Source organism: Arvicanthis niloticus, chromosome 1 (assembly GCF_011762505.2).
Source record: "Arvicanthis niloticus isolate mArvNil1 chromosome 1, mArvNil1.pat.X, whole genome shotgun sequence".
Classification (NCBI taxonomy): Eukaryota; Metazoa; Chordata; class Mammalia; order Rodentia; family Muridae; genus Arvicanthis; species Arvicanthis niloticus.
The window spans coordinates 153,492,612-153,514,521 of NC_047658.1; the positions used below are offsets into that span (position 1 = coordinate 153,492,612).

Here is a 21,910-nt window from a genome sequence, read left to right on the forward strand (position 1 = left end):
CCCGCCCTCTTACTTCCTGTCTCAGCCGGCGTCTGGCCTGACGTCAAAACGGAAGTAGGCTGGTCTCACCTAAGCTCGTGGAAGAGTCGCGTGGGGCTGTCGGCTCGCCTGTTCTGCGCTTGCGATTGCGTTGAAGCGGTCTGTGAGGTATGCAGCGTTGGGAGCCGTGGGACTGATGACCGGGAAGCTTCGGCGAGGAGGGAGGAGGCCTCATGCTTGTCATCTCGGCTTCCTGGCCTGGGTCTCCGGGTTTCCCGCTAAGCACAGTTGGGTTGGGATGGGAAGTCTGATCCTTCAGTCCGCTCTGTGCTAGCAGTTCCTTTAAGCCGGGATGTCCACTTCAGGTACCTTAAGTGCCGTCTCTGCACGTGGTCGCCAGACTGGTGCCTCAGTCTCACCAGGTTTAAAATGGGAATTAAGAATTGGATTCCCAGCAAAGTAGACTTCGTGAGCTATACTGTTTCTATGAAGCATGCACCCATACAGAACAAACCTTACATTCCTCTCGGTCGCCGCCTCTTTTCACAGTCTCACTCGGTTACTAAAGTTTTCTTCCTAGTTATCCCAGAACCAACCAGGCTGCCTTTCGTCTTCATCTATACCTAGTCCGGGTTCTCATGGTTTCCCTGATGGGCATCATTTAAGTCCTCACACTCGCTTTACCTGCTCTCACTTTTCTTCTTCTGTCCAATCTGTAGAATGAAGAATGTTGTTCTCCATTATTTTGTCACGTCCCCCAAGGCTCTGAAGTGCCAAGTAAACACAAACTATTAATTTTTAATTAAGTATCTTTCACCAAAGAGCCAAATTGTTTTCTAAGATGTAAGTTGTTATTATGCTTTATTTCCCCTGTAGTTTATTTGAATAATTCAGCGTTTTAGAAAGCCTTTGAAGGATTGCTTGGCAGGCAGATGTATTTGTATTTTGAGAAATAAACTTTTCGTTGTTTCTGTGTTTTTTTTTCCCACATTGTCTACCATCATATTTCTATTTGCTATTATTATTAGTTATTTTAGAGACAGGACCTCATTATGTAGTCCTGGCTGGTCTGGAACTCAGAGATAAGCCTGCCTCTGCCTCCCAAGTGCTGGAGTTAAAGGCATGGACCACCAGACCTGGATATTTATTTATTTATTTAATGTACAGCTCAAAAGCATCATTCTTATGAAGCTTTCATCTTTACTGAATCCTGCCACTTTTTTTTTTGTTTATGCTTTATAATCTGATTTGTATTTAAAATTACTTACATTTTGTTTTCTGAATAATGTATGTTTGGCAGTAAGGAGAAAATATAAATACACACACCCCTGACATAATTACAATGGTTAATACTAAATGAACATTTACTACATAGATTCTATTTCCCAGAAGATCGTGCACAGTGTATAGTTTGTGATTTTGAGGTAGACTATGTTGGAAAGATGAAAAAAATAGATTAATAAGAGCCTGACATTGTCTTTTTTGGGGGGGAGGGAGGTTTGAGACAGGGGGCTGGGAGGGTTCTCTATGCAGCCCTAGCTGTCTTGAAACTCACTCTATAGACCAGGCTGCCCTCAAACTCATATCTATCACCCTAGTGCTGGGATTAAAGGTGTGTGCCACCACCACTCAGCAGCATATCAAGTATTTAATCATACTCTGGGACCTTGTTCATTGCTAGAAGGTTCTCTTGCCCTTTGATCATGTGTTCTATGAAGCCTGCCATCAATGCTACAGTTCACCATTATCTTTCCATCAGCCGCAGGAAGCCCGAACATGGCAAACCTGGAAGAAAGCTTCCCCCGAGGGGGTACCCGGAAACCCCACAAATCAGAGAAGTCTTCCCAGCAGGTGGTTGAACAAGACAACTTATTTGATGTAAGTGGTATGCTGCTTTGGCAAGACCAGAAACTTTCTACCATCTTTGGGAAGACTGAGTTTCATTCGCAGCAGTTATTTTCCAGTTTATTTTTCTTTGATGTCACTTCTGGAAATTGAACTTGTTAAAGAGGCTCTGCCACCTCAGGCTATTTTTGAAGCATGACATTAACTATTTGATGTTGAGGTGCTATTGTAATTTGTCCTTAGGGAGTCTGTGCCACTTGATTAAGGATGGGGGAAAAAGAGTACTAAATGTTTAAGTATTTAAGTATTTGCTTTGTTTTGGGGGCTGGGGATTGAAGTTGATCAAGCACCTTACTCCTGAGCGCCATTGCTTGAGTCCTAATCGTTTCTTTAAAGGGAGTCCTAGTAAATAGAGTGCATTGAAACACATTCTCATAGATTAGTTTGTGGTCTAGATGCTAGAGAGAAGGAAACTGCCACTTGGGTGTGTGGCCTTAGTATTACAGAATCTCTCCATGTATATTTTAGAGTAGAAGTCATGGTTCCATGCGGAGGAACTGAGGTTCAGGGAAGTAATATATTTAGTTGAAACCACAAAGCTTTGGCAATTTACATGAGCTTCTCTGCACTGTGACATGTGGCTTCCCAACTGGGGAGCCCTGATGTCCACCCTGTTCAATAGATGAAGAACATAGGACATAGAGACATTGGGAAGATGAAGGAGGCTCCTCAGATCATGGGCAAGGGGGACATTGGTGCCTGGATGCTAGGCTTGGGAGTGGAGCAGACATGAAAAGAATGGGGGAGTGGCTCAGGAGAGTGTAGAATAGCAGGGTGAGATAACACGACCCTAAATGTGTGGTAATGGCTGAGATTTCGGCTTCTCATCCTTCGCATCTTTATGGATCTTTTCCCCCTGTAGATTTCCACAGAAGAAGTTCCCATTAAAAGGAAAAAGAGCCAGAAAGAGCCAGCAAAAATAAAAAAATTGAAAATTGAAAAGAGAAAATCCAGCAAATCTATAAAAGAGAAGTTTGAAATTCTTAGTCTTGAGGTTTGTTAACATTTGCTTTTTTCTTAACATATTCCTTAAGTTTGTGTGTATTCTTTCCCCTTTTTCTTTCTTCTTTACACACACGCACACAATTATTTGTTTTCTGTGTGTGTGAGAGATGAGCTTTGTTTCCTTTGATTGCTAACCAATGCTTGGTGTCTTTTTTCTGTTTGGGGTTTTTGAGGTAAGATTCTATGCTGCCTAGGTCTCTATGTAGCCAAGGACCTCTGCCTTCCAAGTACAGGGATTACAGGTGTGTGCTGCTGTGTGTAGCCATCCTGTCTCCTTTTCCCCCATTCCAACCCTCTGTTTGCCTAAGTTTGAGCCTCAGCATCATACAAACCAGAAGTGGTACATGCCTGCAGTCCTAGCACTTAGGAGCTGGTGTTAGCAGGATCAGAAGCTTAAGGTCATCCATGAGTGCCAGACTAGTCTGAGATACATAAGACTGTCTCAATAAGCAAGGCACATTATGGGAATGGTTAAAAATATGTTAGAAGAGACAGTAATTTTAGCAGTAAAGTTATTTATTTATTTATTATTGTTTTTGGAGACAGGGTCTTATTATGTAGCCCTTGACTAGTCTAGAATTTACTGTGTAGACCAGACTGGCCTTGAACTAAAAGATCTTCCTGCTTCAGCCTCTTGAGAACTGGGATTAAAGGTATGCCCACCATACCTGGCCTCCACTCATTCATTTTGTAGATATGAAATGATCTCAGATAAATATTTTTTTGTGGTTCTTTTTTTTTGTTTGTTTGTGTTTTGTTTTTCGACACAAGGTTTCTCTGTGTAGCCCTGGCTGTTCTGGAACTCACTCTGTAGACCAGGCTGGCATCGAACTCAGAAATCTGCCTGTCTCTGCCTCCCAAGTGCCAGGATTAAAGGCGTATGTCACCACTGCCTGGCATTTTTTGTGGCTCTTAAACTTTTATATTTTGTTATCCCCCTGCCCCCAGTATATATTCATTTTAAAGTAGAAAAACAGCCAAATTATTCTGACAGTAAAGATTCATCAGCCTGCAGAGATACTTTGTTTTCTAACATATTTTTAAAAATTTGTTTGACTTGGTGGCACTTTAGAAAACTAGAGATTTCATGTAAAAATAGTACTGACAAGAGAAAGTCCGTTTTCCCCATGTTTGAGGTCTCAAGGAGCCGTGCCAGGGTTCAGTGGCTCACATATTCACTCTGCTGTCTTCCAGGTGTTAAGTGAGGGTTGCTAGGATACAGCAGAAGGTGAAACTTCCTCAAGCAGCCCAGCCTGGTGTGCTGTTTCCCATCAAGATCTTTCATGGCATCTGCCAGATGGCTGATGTGTCTGGATAGATGCACGTGCATAAGTTCTCCTTTCCTTTATAAAATTCCTCTAGCAGCCGTGTTGGGACCAGAAAGCCACAGTACCCTAACTCCCATCATCGCTGTCTGTCTTACTGTGTATATTTTCTTTCTAGTCCCTATGTGAGGGGATGCGGATTTTGGGTTGTGTGAAGGAGGTGAATGAGCTGGAGCTGGTGGTCAGTCTTCCCAATGGCCTCCAAGGGTTTGTGCAAGTGACTGAAGTCTGTGACGCCTACACCCAGAAGCTGAACGAGCAGGTGGCACAAGAAGAACCTCTGGAGGTAAGAGTTGTCAGAATGAAGCTGGCTCAGGAGTTAGAATAGACCAAACAGATGTAGACTCGACACTTTGCCAGATGCTAGGAAAGGAAAATACCTGTGACACGAGAACACTGTCTTTTTAATCTTTCCCATTTGTTTTGTGTGGGTGTGCACATGCCCCAGCACACGTGTGGAGCTCATATGGACATGTGGATGACTTGTGAGATTCAGATTTCTCCGTCTACCATGTGGGTTCCTGGGAGCTGACACATCCTCAGGCTTGTTCAATAAGCATCTTTACCTGCTAGACCACTGCGCTGGCCCAAGCGTGTATTTTTTTAAACAATACAGGGATTTTTGACTCAGTCTAGGGAACCTAGAACACCTCCATAAGGAAGGACTGTTGCAGCTGAGCTCTGCAGGATGAACACTTCCCAATACAGAAAGGAGGGAGATCAAGCAAGTCAGGCTGTGGTGGAGAAGGCAATGTTGCTATCGTAGGAAGAGCGAGAGGGAGGACAACGTAGGAGGAAGCTGTGTAGAAGCCAGGTTGTGCCGGTTGTCCGTAGTTTTAGATGCTGTATGGAATGCTCTCGCTGGAGTGGATGACATACAGACAGCAAAGCAAACAAACTAAAATGGCATGAGCAGTTGCCTGGCTGAGTTAGGAGGCTACTGCTGTTAACCTAGGCACTGAGATCATGGTTGCTTAGGGCCAGGACTTATCAAGGATTGAGAGGTAAAGCCATTGCCTGATGATGATGATGTGACATGGGTAACGGGGCAAAGAGGTACTGGGGACCAGATGTAAGGTTTCCACTGTGTATGGTGTGATGCGAGAGACGGCTATTCTTTGGCTGCTATGTTGAGTTTGAGGTACACTTGAGATATCCAGACATGGGTGATTATTGATTGGGAATGAGTGTGCAGCACTTGAAGAAGTTGCTTACAGGGACCAGTTTAGACTGGGAAGAGCCTGAAAGACAGAGTCTAGAGTAAATGCTGAATTGCATAGTTGGTGTCAGTAGCAGAAGCAGCAGGAGGGGCCAGTGGGGTAGAAAGGAAAACCATTAACGGTTGATATGGGTGATCGGCAGGCCTAACTCAGGGATATAGGATGTGTTTATATAGCATGTGTAGGGCCTTGGATTCAGTCCATAGTACCAATAAGTAAGTGTCATATAAGAGGACTACAGGATGGTGATCGCATTATGGAGCTTAGTAGTTTAGCAGGGAAAGGAGACTGAGAGGAAGAATTTCATAGGATGCTAAAGAAATGACGAAATGGACAATAAATACAGACAGCGCTTTATCAGTCATTGACATCTACCTGTTTTATGGAATAATTTAAAGGCTGTATGCCTAAACTCAGAATTTTGACCAAACTGTAGGCACTTCCTCTCGAATAAGCTTGCCCCATCTACCTTTTGGGTTCTTTGGGGGTTTGAGCATGAGAAGTTACTGAGTTGAGCAGTGGATTCTTGGTTTAGAGGAAACCTATGCATCAGGTCTCTCTCATTACGGCTCTGCAGGACCTGCTTCGCTTGCCTGAGCTCTTCTCACCTGGAATGTTGGTGAGGTGTGTGGTGAGCAGCTTGGATGTCACAGAGAGTGGCAAGAAGAGCGTCAAGCTTTCTGTGAACCCCAAACGTGTCAACAAAGTGCTGAGTGCTGAGGCCCTGAGGCCTGGCATGGTATGTATCTGGATGCCACCGGGAGGAGGAGCGAGTCGTACCCTGTCTGCTCTGTGTGTGGTCTAAGCCACCTTTTTCTTTCTGCTTAATAGCTGTTCCTTCTGGAGCAGTGGTCTGTTGGGTACTTAGTGAACACTGAAGGCCTGACCCTCATTTTCTTACTGTGGAAAGAGGAAGGAAAAGTCTTTCTTTAGTAGCATAGTCAAGTGTCTGCAGGGAGCATCCCTGGGAGGCTTGGAGATGGAAGGAGTTCCTCCTGCTGCTCCCTCACCAGTTCTCACAGAGGAAGTCTCTCCAGAGCCCTGCCGTGTGAAATGTCAGTGAATGCAGCAAAGGGCAGCCAGAGCACTCAGCTTACCAGCTGCCTTAATGCCCAGCTCTGGAGATTGAAGTGGACTTACTCCAGGCCAGAGCCTCCCAATCCACTAGGTATGGCAGAGGGAACTGCACTCAAGTCTTTGGTGATTGAGAGGCAGATGGATCTTGAGGTTTTTGCTTAGAAGCAGTGGGACTTGGGGAAGGCCAGGAAGTTCAATAGGATTTAGTTCACTATAAAGAGAGTAGAAGTAAAGCATGTTGTAGCAAGTTGACAAGTGTAGGGACCACGTTCCATGACTGTGCTTAAATGTGGGTAGGAGAAAGTAGACAGCCTTCCTCCTCCATTTGAGATTCCAGTGACTTCGCAGAGAAGCAGCTGATGTCAAAGCTGCACTGCTTGTCTTGAAATGGACGAGAAAAGGACGGTTCTGATTCTCCTGGTAGTCCTGACTTGGGGCTTGACCTGCGGAGCCAGGAACCCATTGCTCTTTGTACAATACACAAGTATCTATGTATCATTTCATACTTGAGCTGTGTATAACACGGCTCAGTTTCCAGAAAGAAAACCTTTAAACTCCGTGAGAAAGCTGATGTCTTCTCTTTCCTCCGGTAGGCAGCTGTGGTTACAGGGTTGAGTGTTGTGATCAGTGAGCAGTACATTTGTAATGGTCCCGTTTGTATGGTAGTGAAATTGGAGGATGCCCTGTTTACCTTTGACTTGAAACTTCTGGGAATGTTTTTATTCTCCCAGCTGCTAACAGGCACAGTGTCAAGCCTGGAAGACCATGGCTACCTAGTGGACATTGGTGTTGGAGGGACCAGAGCTTTTCTGTCACTTCAGAAGGCACAAGAATACATTCGACAGAAGAACAAAGGTGAGGTCGAGCAGATTGTGGCTGGTGGGTGGGAGTGAGCTCAAGCATATAGAATTATATGTAAGCAAGACAGAGTGGGGAGCCTGAAGGCTGGTTGGCTTTGGGGACATCAGTAAGTAATGCCAGCTGACAGGAAACAAGATGTATGAAGGGCCAGAGAGTGACCAAGTTTCTGTATGGTCTGGCTTCAGTTTTCATTTTAGAAATTTTACTGAACTTGGGCTCCCAGAACTTATGACTGGCACTGCTGACTTATTTGTTCATGTTTTTTGAGATAGTTGAACTCTAGATCAGTTAGGTTAACATTGTCCTGGCTTATGAGTATTAGATGCTCACTGGGTGAGTGGGCTATGGTTCTGTCCAGGTTTGCTTGGTTAAGGACCCTTCTCATGATGGGCTTGCAGGTGCTAAGTTCAAAGTCGGCCAGTACCTGACCTGTCTGATTGAAGAGGTGAAAAGCAATGGAGGAGTTGTGGGTCTCTCTGTAGAGCACTCAGATGTCTCCTCTGCCTTTGCAACTGAGGAGCAAAGCTGGAACCTGAATACCTTACTGCCAGGGCTGGTGGTTAGAGCCCAGGTGCAGAAGGTAAGTCGTTCATTCTTACTGTTTTGAAAGAAAAAAAAAAAAAGATTTATTTGACAGGTGGTTAAATAAATAAATAAATAAATAAATAATCCTAGAGCTTGGGAGACAGAGGCAGGCAGATCTCTGAGTTTGAGGCCAGCCTGGTCTGTAGAGTGAATTCCAGGACAGCCAGGGCTACACAGAGAAGCCCTGTCTCAAAAACAAAACAAAACAAAAAACAAAACAAAACAAAAAACCACCAAACAAACAAACAAACAAACAAAACTAATGAAACAATTTATTTTATTTGCAATTAAGTGTTTGGGGTGTGGGTGTGCATGTGTCTGTACAGTGCTTGTAGGGACCGGAGCCCCTGGATTTTCCCAGAGCTCAAGTTACAGGTGGTTGAGAGCTACCTGATGTGGCTTCTGGAAACCACCCTCTGGCCCGTGGAAGAGTGGTGCACACTCTTGACCACTGACCTATGTAATTCCCTGTAAAATGTAATTTTTAACAACATATTAATATGCATACTAATAAAGCTGCTGTCCGAGAGGGCACCAGTAGATCTCTCTGGTCATTGTGCAATTGGAATGTTGCCATTGTTGATATGACAGCACTTTGGACAAAGTTATTATTTTATTTATTTAAGATCACGGAGCTCTGGCAGGCCTGGAATTTACTGTTTAGACACCAGGCTGACCTCAATCTCAAATCTCAATCTCAGATCTCTTCCAGGTGCTGAGATAAAAGGAGTGTGCCACTAGGCCCTAGATAAGCTACTATACTACCAATTTTTTTAATACAATTAAATTTTTAAAAAAAATTATATTTATGGGGCTAGAGAGTTGGCTCAGCAGTTAAGAATGCTTGTTGCTATTGCAAATGACCTGGGTTCAGTTCCCAGCACCCACATGATTCCTTACAGCTATCTGTAACTCCACTTCCAGAGGTTCTGACCTCCGCAGGCACCAGACACGCACATGTGCATACACTACAATCAGAGCTCCAGACACATGAACTAAGCTAATCTAAAATAACATTTCTCTCTAAAATTCCATTGAGAGAGTGTGTGTAATCACACATACTATGGTGCCCATGTGGAAGGCAGAGGCCAGTTTGTGGGATTCAGTTTTCTTCAGTTATAGTGCTCCCAAGGATCAAACTAAGGTCGTCAGGCTTGGTGGCAAACAGACTTAGGAAAGCTGAGGTTACTAATATGCTAATATATACTAATATTATGTATAGACATATGTTGTTATTTGTTTGTAACTTGTATGTTTGATACAGGAGCTCACTGGATAGATCAAGCTAGCCTCAAAGTCTTGATCCATTTGTCTTAGCATCTCTGGGATTTGCTTTATAGTCATGGTCTGTTCTTTCTTCTTTTTCTTGCTTTAGTTTTTGAGGTAAGGTCTCCTTTGTGTGGTCCTGACTGCCCTAGAACTCTTTATGTAGAATCTCCTGGCCTTGAACTCCAAGATCTACCTGCCTCAGCCTTCAGAATGCTGAAATTAAAGGACTATGCTCCCACCCTGGCCCTGGTCATGGTTGGTCTGTCTTTCTCTCAAAGACTCTTTGCTTTCTAATAAAATTAAATGATTCATATTGATAAGGCCAGCTATGGGAGGAGACATGCATAGTTGTGGAAATTGTGGGATCTAATATTTGTTATGAATTGGCTCCCACATTCCAGGCCTTTTCATAGAATTTTTTAGGTAACTTGTTATGCTTACTTCTAGGTAACTCAGTTTGGACTCCAGCTAAATTTCCTTACGTTCTTCACCGGCCTGGTTGACTTCATGCATCTGGAGCCCAAGAAGATGGGATCTTATTCTTCAAAGCAAACAGTAAGAAACGCTCCAGCTAGCTTTTCTAGGTTCCTAGCTGTGTCTTGGTCAGCTGTCGGTGTCTAGTCAGGGGAGGTCTGAGGACTGCACTGAATAGTTCACAGTGAGATAAGGGAAATGCTGAAAGGTGCTTTGGAAGGCGCAAGAAATGGCCAGTGGCTGGACTGAGATGAGAGAAGAAACAGCCACAGAAGGCAGCTTTTGGCTTTTACTTTAGGGACAAATCGTTAGTACAGGAGAACACAATTTTTTTCAAGTAGAAAAATGTGGTTTAGAACAGTTGTGAGGTCAGGTACAGTGCCTCATGCAGCACTCAGGAGACAGAGGAAGGATGATAGCTCAGGTTAGAGGTCTCAGCCTGGTCAAGTTCAGGACAGTCAGAATACACACGCACATGCGCACGCGCGCGCACACACACACACACACACACACACACACACACACACACACTACCTCCCTCAACCCCCCAACACCTCATATAATCCTCATCCCTGACCCCTAGAGAAGAGGTCTGAAGGCCTTGCGCAACTCATGTTAGAGTGCTTACCTAGCATGGTTGAAGCCCTTGTTTTGGTTTTTCAGCACTCACCACCCCAATATGCCATTTTAAAAAACAATTTGTTTTTAATTACGTGTGTGGGTTGGGTTGTCTAAAACTGGAGTTACAGGCGATTATGACCTAGGAACTGACCTTGGGTCCTTTGCAAATTCGGTACATGTTCTTAACAGATGAACCAACTCTCCAGACTTACTCCTCTCCCTTTTTCCCCTGTGATTCTGTAAGTCGTATTTTTTTTTTTTTTTTTTTTTTTTTTTTTTTTGCATTTTACTTGTTTGTTGGGGAAGAAACATAAGTGTGCACAGCACATGTGTAGAGGCTCAAGGACAGCTTGGTGGCTCTTCTCTACCATGTAGGTCTTGGGCTTCAGATTCAGGTTGTCAGCCTTGGAGGCAGATGCTGTTCCCCACTGCAGCCACTGAATCATGTTGCTGGTGCTGTTTGTCTGTTGTAGCCAAGTATGTCCTTGGGCTTCTGACCCTCCTGTTTCTCCATCTAGAATGTTGGCATTACAGGTATAAGCTACCTCACCCAGCTTAGATCTGATGTCTAAACTATACCCAAATAAAAGTTTACTTGATTAAAACACTGCTTTTATAGTTGCATTTAGTAGTAAGTAACCCTGGTGGGTTTTGTACAGATACTGAAATGTTAAAAAATTTCTGCAATGAAATGAGTACTTTAAAATGTATGTTATTTAAAATTTTTAAATTCTTAAATCATTCCATTTCACTTTAATAATAATAACAACAACAACAACAACAATAATAATAATAATATTTATGTATCTTATAGAGAAAGATGTTTTAAGAGAAAATAGATGTTCCTCCTGATCTGGGCCAATACTGTTAATGTCATAGTGAACTTTGTAGTGCTGTTTTATGGTAGTCCTATTTGCGTGAAGAGTTGACACAATCTTTGTGTTTTCACCTTGTTGGTCAGATGGATATTCGAGGTGTTTTGACGAATACTCAGACAGTCATTCTTAGACATGTCCTCTGGAACATTCGTTTGACTTTTCTACAGTTCGAGTACATGGCTGACATTGGTGGTTCCTGAAGATTTATTTCTTTCAGTACTAACCTGGTTAGCATGGATAGTTGGACCCCTAGAGGGCCTGCTCTCTGTATTACATGGACACCGCCTGCTCATCTGCTCGCTTTGCTCTTTGTCCAGGTAAAAGCCTGCATCCTCTCTGTCCACCCTCGCACCAGAGTTGTGCGACTGAGCCTGCGTCCCATCTTTCTGCATCCTGGGCGTCCACTCACCCGCATCTCTTACCAGCAGCTAGGGGCTGTACTGGATAATGTTCCTGTTCAGGGTTTTTTCAAGAAGGCTGGGGCCATCTTCAGGCTGAAGGATGGGGTACTGGCCTACGCCCGGGTAAGGAGGCTTCTTTGGTCAAGGATTTCATCACTGGAAGGAAGGACTTTAGGGAATATGCGTTCTTTTCTACTTCCGTTATCCCTTGATAATAATTTCTTGTTCTTAGATAACCTCCAATGTGAAAGGCTATCCACAAAGTCAGAACAATGCCTGTTTGTTTCAGCATGCTTAGCAGCTACGTGCCATGTGTAATACCTGGCCAGTGGGAAGAAAGGGTGGGAAGGAAATAGGATGCAGACCAAAGCTCAGCAATGCCTTTTGTTACATGCTGGAAATTAAACCTGGGTCATCTAAAAGTGCAGCCAGTGCTTTTAACCACTGAGACATCTCTCCATCTCACATCGTATTATTTTTATAGTAGAGAATGAGTGTGCTGTCATCTCGGTGTGTTTTGATCTCCGTGCAGAGCTATGTTTCTGACTTATTTTCACTCATTTGGTATTCTGTAGCTCAGCCATCTCTCTGATTCTAAGAAAGCATTCAATGCTGAGGCCTTCAAACCAGGGAGCACTCACAAGTGTAGAATCATCGACTACAGCCAAATGGATGAGCTGGCCTTGCTCTCTCTGCGGAAGTGAGTGTCAGAACATGTGTGCGTGTGTTTCTACTTTCCCTGGCCTTGCTGGATGAGGGTGTCCTTTCTTGGTGGCATGACTGTAGAGGTCCCAAGTTTTAGGCACCTCCTTCCTTAGACTCTGTAATCATGTATTTTCCTTTTGTCCTAGATCAATTATTGCAGCTCCATTTCTTAGATATCATGACATCAAGATAGGGGCAGTACTAAAGGTAAGAACGGAAGCAGTCCATGGGTCCTTCTCCACCTTCAGATATTCTTATTTACGTGTTAACTGCCCGCTCACTAGTTCTCTTGTTAGTTCATGTGAAGACATGTATCTGCTGTTTAAAAAACTGACATCTTTGCTCTTTCCTTGAGTGACTTAAATTAATTTTAAAGTAAAATCTTCCTAGCCTCACCTAATGGAGACAGTGGGTCACACGTGGGTTTGGGATTTGGTGGCAGCTGTTAGAGCAAATTGAAAGTTAGTTGCGTGATGTAAGTCAGAAACAGGTCTAGTCACTGCTTCTCCCGCACGGAGCAGTAATTGAGCAGTTCCTTTTTAGGTGGAGTTCATGCCTTGAGAGTTATAGTCTCTTCTAGAGTGTTCCTTCACAGAGGACAGGTAGTACATGCCTAAGCCTGGCTAAGTCTGGGTTGGTGGCACGGAGTGGCTTACCACGGAGTGGCTCACCACGGAGTGGCTCATGAAGGTGGGCACAGAAACAGATAGGACAACTCTGGTAAATTGTTCTTGAGGTATTATGATGTCTTTTCTTTGGACTCTGTAGGGCAAAGTGCTGGCCATAAAGCCATTTGGGATACTGGTGAAGGTGGGTGAGCAAATAAAAGGCCTGGTACCGTCCATGCACCTGGCTGACATCATGATAAAGAACCCAGAGAAGAAGTACAACACAGGGGATGAGGTCAAGTGCAGGGTGAGTCCATGTTGGGGTTTTGGGGAGAGAGGGGTTCTCAGCTGAAGTTCCTACCTTTTTCTGTGAACTGAGTGTGTAACCTTTGCCGGGTATTCAGTACTTTACCTAGCATTGGGAAGAGAAGAATGAGACTTGGCTTGTGTAGTAAAGTTAAGTTAAAAAACATCCATACAGGAAAAATGAGCAGGCTAGGTATGTGACCTTGTGCCACCTGGTTTGGTACAGGCTTTATGCTATAGTCAGAGCTCAGAGCCCAAAGGGTGGGATTCAGCTACAGAATCATATCAGTAGCCACTACCATACACTATATGTTCTGTGTCTTAAAATCTCTCTATGAAGTAACTAGATTGTTCCTATTTCCCAGGGTAAGAAAAAGCCGAGTATCTGTAGAACTCCTCAGCTAGTAAATGGCAGTACCAGCTCTCAGATTTAGCCTCATGTGCTAATAATACCTTCTGGACCAAGGTGGAGCTTAAACTAGAAATGATAGACAAGGTTGGGAAGTTGTAGAAGAACAGGGGATATGTCAGGCTCAGAAATAGCCATAAAATGTTGTAGCAAAACCCATTATTGTGTATAAAACATATACCAATCAAAGTCTTATTTAAAATGTATCCCAGACACTGGGAGGTAGCTCAGTGGTAAAGGAGCTTGCTGCAACCTAAGTCTGGTTCCCAGGTCCCTCATAGGAAGAGAACCACCCTCTGACCTGTGCACACATACATCATGGCACCTGCATACCTCCCCCACTCCACAAACATACATGCACCATGGCATGTCCATGCTCCCCACTCCTACATACAAACACAAGTACCATTGTACATACATGCCCTAGGACACACACAATACATTAACTTAATTAACAAAACAAAACACAATGGCCCAGATATGCCACAAAACCATGAGAGGTTTCCAACAAATACTTGAATTCCTGAGAATCTTTTATAAAGAGTGATACTATACAAAGGACCCAGCACAGGGCCTGGAGTGTTGAGGCACTGGGAGTCCCTGGTTCTGTTTTTTCCTGGTACTGATGGTTGAACTCAGTGCCTCCTGTGTGGTAAGCCTGACCTTTCATTTAAACATACCACTGGCTAGAGCTGGGTCTTACGTTTACTATACTTTATTATTATTGATCCATAAAGGCCCATAATTTAACATTGGCACAGATTTTTGTGTAGTGAGGTTGAGGAATTAAAAACAGGTAATTGGATTGTTCAGTCTTATAACTAATAAATGGCACTAACACAGTAACAAGGTGACCCACTAGACATGAGGTGTGCTACTGTAAGTTTCTGAAACTCCAGGCTACGTGCTGTTGAAAAGAAAGAGATTTCTGTGCTTTAGATGGCCATCCTGCAGGACACAAAAGGTTTACAGCTGCGATTATTAGAGTTGGTCTTTGGAGAATGACCCATGGCCTTTGGGTTCATAGACCAGTCAGTGACTGTCTTGGTAACAAATGACTTGTTGATAGCCTCTATTTCCTCCCCAGGTTTTGCTCTGTGAACCTGAAGCCAAGAAGCTAATAATGACCCTGAAGAAAACCCTTGTCACATCCAAACTACCTGCCATTACTTGCTATGAGGATGCCAAGCCTGGCCTACAGACACATGGTGTTATCATAAGGGTCAAGGACTATGGCTGCATTGTAAAATTCTACAATGGTGTACAGGGTTTAGTGCCCAAGCATGAGCTTAGTGCCCAGCATATCCCTGACCCAGAGAAGGTCTTTTACACTGGCCAGGTAACCCTTCCCTGTACAGGCCTCCTACCCTTAGTGACTCTATGATCACAGGTTTAAAGGAGCGTAAGCATCTAGCTGCTTTTAAGAGGAAGAGGAGGGAGCACAGATAGAGTGGGCCGGAGCCAGTTAAAAGAGGGTGGGTGGTAACCCAGAAGTACTCCCTGGAATCCAATAGACAGAGGCCCACACCAGAGAAGTAGTGCTGGTCTAGTGAGTTTGTGTTTCTCTTAAAAAGAACTTCTTAAAACTTTAGGCTTAGCCGGGCCGTGGTGGCGCACGCCTTTAATCCCAGCACTTGGGAGGCAGAGGCAGGTGGATTTCTGAGTTCGAGGCCATCTTGGTTTACAGAGTGAGTTCCAGGACAGCCAGGGCTACACAGAGAAACCCTGTTTTGAAAAAAAACCAAAAAACAAAAAAAACTTTAGGCATACAACCAGTCTCTGTATTCATCATCTTTTCCCTGCCTTTGATCTGACCTAAGATCTTAGTGGATCTCCCAGGCCCCTGCAGAGCTCATGGAGCGGAGTTTGCTCCAGGTTCTGAAGGCCTGCCCTTGCAGGAGATGCCACACACATGTGATTTCTCACCAGGTGGTAAAGGTGGCAGTGCTGAGCTGTGAGCCTTCCAAAGAGAGGATGCTCCTGTCCTTCAAACTGTTGAGTGATTCCAAGCCCGAGGATGAGGGTGTTGAGAAGAGTCAGAAGAAAGGAAGAGCTGTGAACACTGGGCAGGTAACGGGACAGGTGACGTGGCACTGGAGAAGTACTAGACACCGTGGAAGAAAAGAGGGTTGGCTCCGAGAATCTGAGCCCTCTTTCCTGCCTGCCTTAGCAAATGGAAGCTGGCATGAGAGAAAAGTGGTATGGCAGGGCTTTGCCAGTTTCCTTTCTTATTGCTGAGGCCAGCCTGTAGTGCCTTTTTTCTCCAAGAATCAGCAGAGGAACTGGCAAGGGGAATTCCAGAGGAGTCCTGGGATAGGGTGTGGGTGGAGATGTGGGATCTAGAAAATTGCTGTTAGCCTCCCGGTGGCCTGGATACTGGGATCCAGTACCTCTGAGCTCTTTGCTCAGGAAGGGTGCTAATTTTTCCTTTTCTGATTCTGAGCAGTTGTTGGATGTGAAGGTTCTGGAGAAGACCAAAAATGGGCTGGAGGTGGCCATCCTGCCCCACAACATCCCTGCCTTTCTCCCCACGCCTCATCTGTCTGACCATGTTGCCAATGGCCCGCTGTTGCATCACTGGCTCCACACAGGTGACACCCTTCACCGAGTTCTGTGTCTGAGCCAGAGTGAGAGACACATTGTATCCTTGACTGGTATCTGAGGACGGGGAGGCCATGGGCCCTGGGATGGGAAATTCTAGACTAGAACTAGGAGGGAAAAATCTAACTATTTGAGGTTTAAGAATGCTTTCATAAGACCACATTGATGGTCTGGCCCTGGAAAGCCCCTGGAAAGGACGAGCAGGCCCAAGGAATGCTGCCTGGGCTGGGTAATAGTTGTCCAGAAAGGTCCTCCCTGTTATGGGTATAAGGCTCAGAACTGTTCTTGATGCTGCCTGTGGGTGTTTCAGGACAACACTACCTTTTTTTTTTTTTTTAAACTAACCTTAAGATTAAAACTCTTAGGGCAGCAGGGTAGAAGGGGCTTCGCGGGTGACAAGACAGGGTTAGTGGAGGGCTGCACTGGCTAATCCCTCTGTTGGATGTGGACTTGCACTGGTCCAGTTAGCAGACCTCCAGGGATCTGGGGAGGGATTAGCAGGAAGGAGTAAAGCTGATTGTCCAGCATCACTTAGCATCAGTAGCTTTTGGAAGGAGACCACACTGGAGCTGCTCCCTCAGCACTGAGGTAATGCTTAAGAACATGGCCCCTCCAACCTCTAGTGTGTTGCTGCTGCTGTGGTTCTCTGTCTGGAGACCCATGGTAATTGCCAAGTCAGTAGAACAGAAAAAAGAAATGGAGCAATAGATGTTTTGTTTTTTCTGGGACATTCCTTAATAAGGTTCCTCTAGGTTCTTTGCAGGAAGCCAGCTTTGGTCTCCACAGTAGAAGGTGGCCAGGACCCCAAGAGCCTCTCAGAAATCCAGCCCGGAATGCTGCTCATTGGTTTTGTGAAGAGCATCAAGGACTATGGCGTGTTTGTTCAGTTCCCCTCGGGTCTTAGTGGACTGTCCCCCAAAACTGTAAGTTCAGTTCTGTGCACAAGGGCCTTTGAGGAGAGATCTCAGGCTCCTAGACCTGTGGAGCTGAGAAGCAGCAGGAGCCTTTAATGCTGTAAGGAGGCCAAGGGGAACCACTAAGGTGTGAAGGCCACGATGGCCACGGGAAGAGCAAGAGCAGCCTGTGGGTTGGTCCTCCCATCTGCTCTGTATCCTGGAGAAGGGGCCTGTCTCTCACACAGCAGTATTGAGTGACAGTGACTTTGATTGATGACTGAACTTGTGTTTATAGCATGTTCGGGGTAAATTTTCCTGAAGATCCCAGTGTAGGTGTTAGAGCCTCCTATGGCTTTTAAGGTGTGAAGACACTAGTATATCCCTGATGTTTTCTCTCCTCAGTGCCACTGAATTACAAACTTTTTAGATGGGAAAAGATCCAGACATTTTTGTTGTTGTTGTTGTTGTTGGTTTTTTTTTTGGTTTTTTTGAGACAGGGTTTCTCTGTGTAGCCCTGGCTGTTCTGGAACTAACTCTGTAGACCAGGCTGGCCTCGAACTCAGAAATCTGCCTGCCTCTGCCTCCCAAGTACTGGGATTAAAGGCGTGCGCCACCACTGCCCGGCAATCCAGACATATTTTAGTGGAGCCTCTCGTGCCTGCTAAGTAAACTGAGTCCTGGAGGACATAGACAATTGTGTGACAAGCAGCACTGAGCAAGCGCAGACTGCTCATGAACACTCCCTCAACCACGGGTGCTGGCACACTCCTAATCTCAGCTCTTAGGAGGCCAGCCTGGTTTATTTAGTGAGACTTGTCTCAAAAAACAGACAAATTCTCCACTGGCCTCAGTTTCTAAACTTTGAGAAGGGAGGGGCTCACTGCATCCCCTGCCAGAAAAGGGGGAAGGACAGAGCAGTTGCCCCTGGGTGTTGAGACAAGAACATGTTCTGTCCCCTTTGGCCTGCCAGCAGTGTGCCTTCTAAATGGGTGTCATCTCTAAACACTAGGCTGCACAGTCAGGGCCTTTCATTTTTGTGGAAGGGGAATAAAACTGTTCAGAGAGGGCGGGGGGGCTCCACAGCCCCCTTTGTTCGTAGCCCGGCCTGTCTTAATGGACAATGACTGTTCCCTCCCACTTTCTACCTATTGTTCAGATCATGAGTGACAAGTTTGTAACCACTCCAAGTGAACACTTTGTGGAGGGTCAGACAGTCGTTGCTAAGGTGACCAATGTGGATGAGTCGAAGCAAAGGATGTTGCTGTCTCTGCGACTGTCAGACTGCTGTCTGTGGGACTCGGCCAGCACCAGCTTCCTCCTCCTGTGCCAGTGCCTGGAAGAGCTGCAGGGCATTCGCAGCCTCATGAGAAACCAAGGTGGGGCACGCAGAGTGGGGAGGCAGGGAGCAGGGGATAAGGTCCTCAGCACAGTACCAGCGTTGCTTTCATTGTACCTGTGGGTAGGGTTAGTGGGGCTCCATAATCTAAAACAGCTGACACAGTCTGAGGGATGCAGTCTCTGGCCAGTGTGTTCCTGAGCCATGGTTCTGAGCAGTGCCCCTTGTGCCTGAGCCTCCCCAGTACTTGGGGCTGTAGTTGTACACCATCTTACTTAGCAAGCGTTGGGTTTTGTTTTTCTTCCTTTGTTCTCTGTTTCTCTCTTTTTCTTCTTGTGGTTCTAGACATGAACCAACCTAGACTGTCAAGCACGCTAGGCAGGTGCTCTCTCACTGAGCCATAGTCCCCATCTAGGTTTTTCAATGGGAGTGAGCATTTCGTGTTTATGAAGTGATTACCGGTTTACTACCCAGATTAAGGTGAAGGTCTGCCTGGATGCTTGACTAGCATCTACAAACCCTGTGTGGCATCCCCAGTACTGCATAGCCAGACAGGATGGCACACACCTGTAATACTGCTGCTCGGGAGGGAAGTGAAGGCAGAAGGATCAGGAGTTCAAGGTTATCCTTGGCTACATGAGACCTTGCTCCCACCCTCCAAAATAAAAAGGTTGTGGGTATAGTGTGTGCTAGAGCACTTACCTACCGTGCACACCTACACCGGCTGAGTGGTGCTCACTTGTAGTCCTAAAGCTAAGGCAGACACAGGAAGATGAGGGATTCAGGGTCCTCCTCAGCTACACAGCAAGTTCTAAAGCAGTCTGGGATATAGGAGACCTTAGGTTTTGCTTTTGTTTTTTAAAGTCATTGTAAGTAAGCAGCTGCAAACTCCCCCTCACCACCACAATTTTTCTAGAATCAAAATTTCTCTGCATTCTGTGGCATTGGGTTTACACTGTGGATTTACCAACCTGTTCACTTTCTTCTTTAAATTTTGTTTGTGTGTATACAAGCAGATGTGAGTATGCCACAGCAGGTCTGTGTAGGTCAGAGAGCAGTATATGGGAACTGGTTGTTTCCTTCCACCACATGAATCCCAGGGACTGCACTCAGGCCTGACACTAAATGATCTTGGTTTTGTGTTGTATTTGATTTATCTTGTTGAGACAAGGTCTCACTGTGTAGCTCTCTGGCTGGCTGGAACTCATTGTGCATAGACTAGGCTGACCTCAAACTGACGGAGATCTGATTGCCCGCACCTCCCAAGTGCTGTGACTCAATGCATGCACCACCACGCCTGTCCTGCCACTGGACATGCAGTGAGCCCACTCCTTCCGTGTCAGTGATTTGAGTATTCTCTTGCTCCGTGATGCTGACTCATTTCCAGAGGAAAGGATTGCTAAGAGTGTCCCTCACTAATCCCCTGCTTTCTTTGGGCCTTAGACTCTATATTGATCCAGACACTGGCTGACATAACCCCAGGGATGGTCCTTGATGCCATGGTACAAGAGGTGTTGGAAGATGGTTCAGTGGTGTTCAGCGGGGTCCCTGTGCCTGACCTGATCCTGAGAGCCAGCAGGTACCACCGGGCAGGTGAGTTTACTCATCATGGATGGTTGATGAGACCTTGTGCTTCTCCCTCTGCTGGATACAGAATTTCCAAGATTGTGTAGCAGATGAGTTGATTCAGTTGAAGCATACTTAGCTGTGTGGATGAAAATCAAGACCATTGACAGCAGGGTAAATGTTTGTGTGTGGATCTTTTGATGGTTAGTGTCAGTGCTCAGCTGAACAGGACCTAGAATTACCTGGGTCAGCCTCTGGGCATGGCTAGGGAGTAGGGACATCTTGGCTTATTAATTTCAATGGGATGGCATGGACTGTGCTCCTGGGCTTTGTAAGTAAAGAAAGGGAGCAGGACAGTAGCATGCATCCTTTGCTTTCTGCTTCTTGACTGGGTGCAGTTTGGTCAGTGTTTCACGTTCCTACTGACTTGACTTCCCCACCATGATGAACTTAACCTTTCTCTCATGAGCTGCTTTTGTCAGAGTATTTTATTACAGCATCAAGAAACTAAGATAGGAGAGCCTTTCTTTTAGTTGGGTGAAGTTGGGATTTTATGTTACTAAATTATATGAATTAGGCCTAGCCCAGCCTAGCTGTGTGTGGTGGACACCTTGGTTTTCCTAACTCTGGGCCATGTAGATGTGGCAAATGTTCTATCTTTGCCTTTGGCACTGAGGGGGTCCCAGAGAGCTGCCTTCCCTTCCCCTGTTCTACAAGGCTGATTGTGCTATGCTTGCCTCTGCGCTGCAGGGCAGGAGGTGGAGCCTGGGCAAAAGAAGAAGGTCGTGGTTCTGCACGTGGACATGTTGAAGTTGGAGGTCCATGTTTCCCTTCATCAGGACTTGGTGAATAGGAAAACTAGAAAGGTAAGCTCACGTCCGGTTCCCACCTCATATCTGTCTCCACCTCCGTGCGACTCTCGGCCTAGAGAACCGACAGCTGGAGTAACTGTGTCTGGCTCTGACTGGGGTGGCTCCTGTTTTGCTCTTGCCCTGTGTAGCTAATAGATTTTCATGCTGGTTTGGGTAACAGATTTTATGATCCAGCTGTCTTTATATGGCCAATCAGGTACCGTAAGGAGTGAATAAAACATACAGGTTGGGAGGGTTAGAGCTCAACGAGACAGCCTGCCAAATGTGTGCCTGGCTCACATGGCACAGACTGGCTCCATCCAGTTGTTATCAGAGGACTATCAGGGTCTAATGTTGGTAAATGTATGATGTCATCCACCCCACACCAACCCCGACCTAACTGTTTGGTTTTTTGAGACAAGCTGGTTTTGAACTCATTCCTGTCTTGGCCTCCAAGTTTTTTTTTTTTTTTTTTCTTTTTTCTTTTTTCTTTTTTTTTTTTCCTTTTTTTTTAAATAGGAGAAGGCAGAATTTAGATTTTATTAGAAATAAATATTGAAAGTGTTGTAAACTAGTTTTAAAAACAGATCTGAAACAATCAATCTGCTCTGGGCATCCTGATGTCCAGGCAGCATGGCCATACTCTGTCCTGACGCCTCTGTGAGTGTTGGGCATGGTGATGTACTCCTTTAATCCGTTAGAGGCAAGCAGATCCCTGGACCGACCTGGTCCTCAGAATGAGGTCCAAGGCAGCCAGAGCTATACACAGAACCCTGTCTTAACAAGGATAAGCTTAAGGAAAAGCTCAGAATCTGTAGAAATATTCTCTGGGTAAGATGCACAGGCTGGGGCTGGGCAGTGGTGGCGCACGCCTTTAATCCCAGCACTTGGGAGGCAGAGACAGGTGGATTTCTGAGTTCGAGGCCAGCCTGGTCTACAGAGTGAGTTCCAGAACATCCAGGACTACACAGAGAAACCCTGTCTCGAAAAACAAAACAAAACAAAACAAAACAAAACGCACAGGCTGTGTAG

General features: G+C 45.3%; 1 protein-coding gene across 2 annotated transcripts in view; it reads left to right on the forward strand.

Moving 5' to 3' along the window:
* The first annotated feature begins 32 nt into the window (after window positions 1-32).
* Pdcd11 (programmed cell death 11) overlaps window positions 33-21,910 on the forward strand; it is a 41,938-nt gene continuing 20,060 nt past the window's right edge. Inside the window, exons 1-20 of one of the 2 annotated variants that reach the window (XM_076923868.1) lie at window positions 70-147; window positions 699-822; window positions 1,739-1,857; window positions 2,747-2,878; window positions 4,333-4,500; window positions 6,012-6,173; window positions 7,243-7,366; window positions 7,771-7,952; window positions 9,674-9,781; window positions 11,517-11,723; window positions 12,176-12,300; window positions 12,452-12,512; window positions 13,074-13,220; window positions 14,716-14,967; window positions 15,558-15,698; window positions 16,075-16,269; window positions 16,982-17,152; window positions 18,282-18,501; window positions 19,905-20,054; window positions 20,778-20,893. In XM_076923868.1, coding sequence (XP_076779983.1) covers window positions 1,756-1,857; window positions 2,747-2,878; window positions 4,333-4,500; window positions 6,012-6,173; window positions 7,243-7,366; window positions 7,771-7,952; window positions 9,674-9,781; window positions 11,517-11,723; window positions 12,176-12,300; window positions 12,452-12,512; window positions 13,074-13,220; window positions 14,716-14,967; window positions 15,558-15,698; window positions 16,075-16,269; window positions 16,982-17,152; window positions 18,282-18,501; window positions 19,905-20,054; window positions 20,778-20,893 — 2,763 coding nt within the window. In that variant the 5' untranslated portion in view covers window positions 70-147; window positions 699-822; window positions 1,739-1,755. Of the gene's footprint in view, window positions 148-698; window positions 823-1,738; window positions 1,858-2,746; window positions 2,879-4,332; window positions 4,501-6,011; window positions 6,174-7,242; window positions 7,367-7,770; window positions 7,953-9,673; window positions 9,782-11,516; window positions 11,724-12,175; window positions 12,301-12,451; window positions 12,513-13,073; window positions 13,221-14,715; window positions 14,968-15,557; window positions 15,699-16,074; window positions 16,270-16,981; window positions 17,153-18,281; window positions 18,502-19,904; window positions 20,055-20,777; window positions 20,894-21,910 lie in introns of both variants that reach the window. The other variant, XM_034496975.2, reaches the window with a different exon arrangement.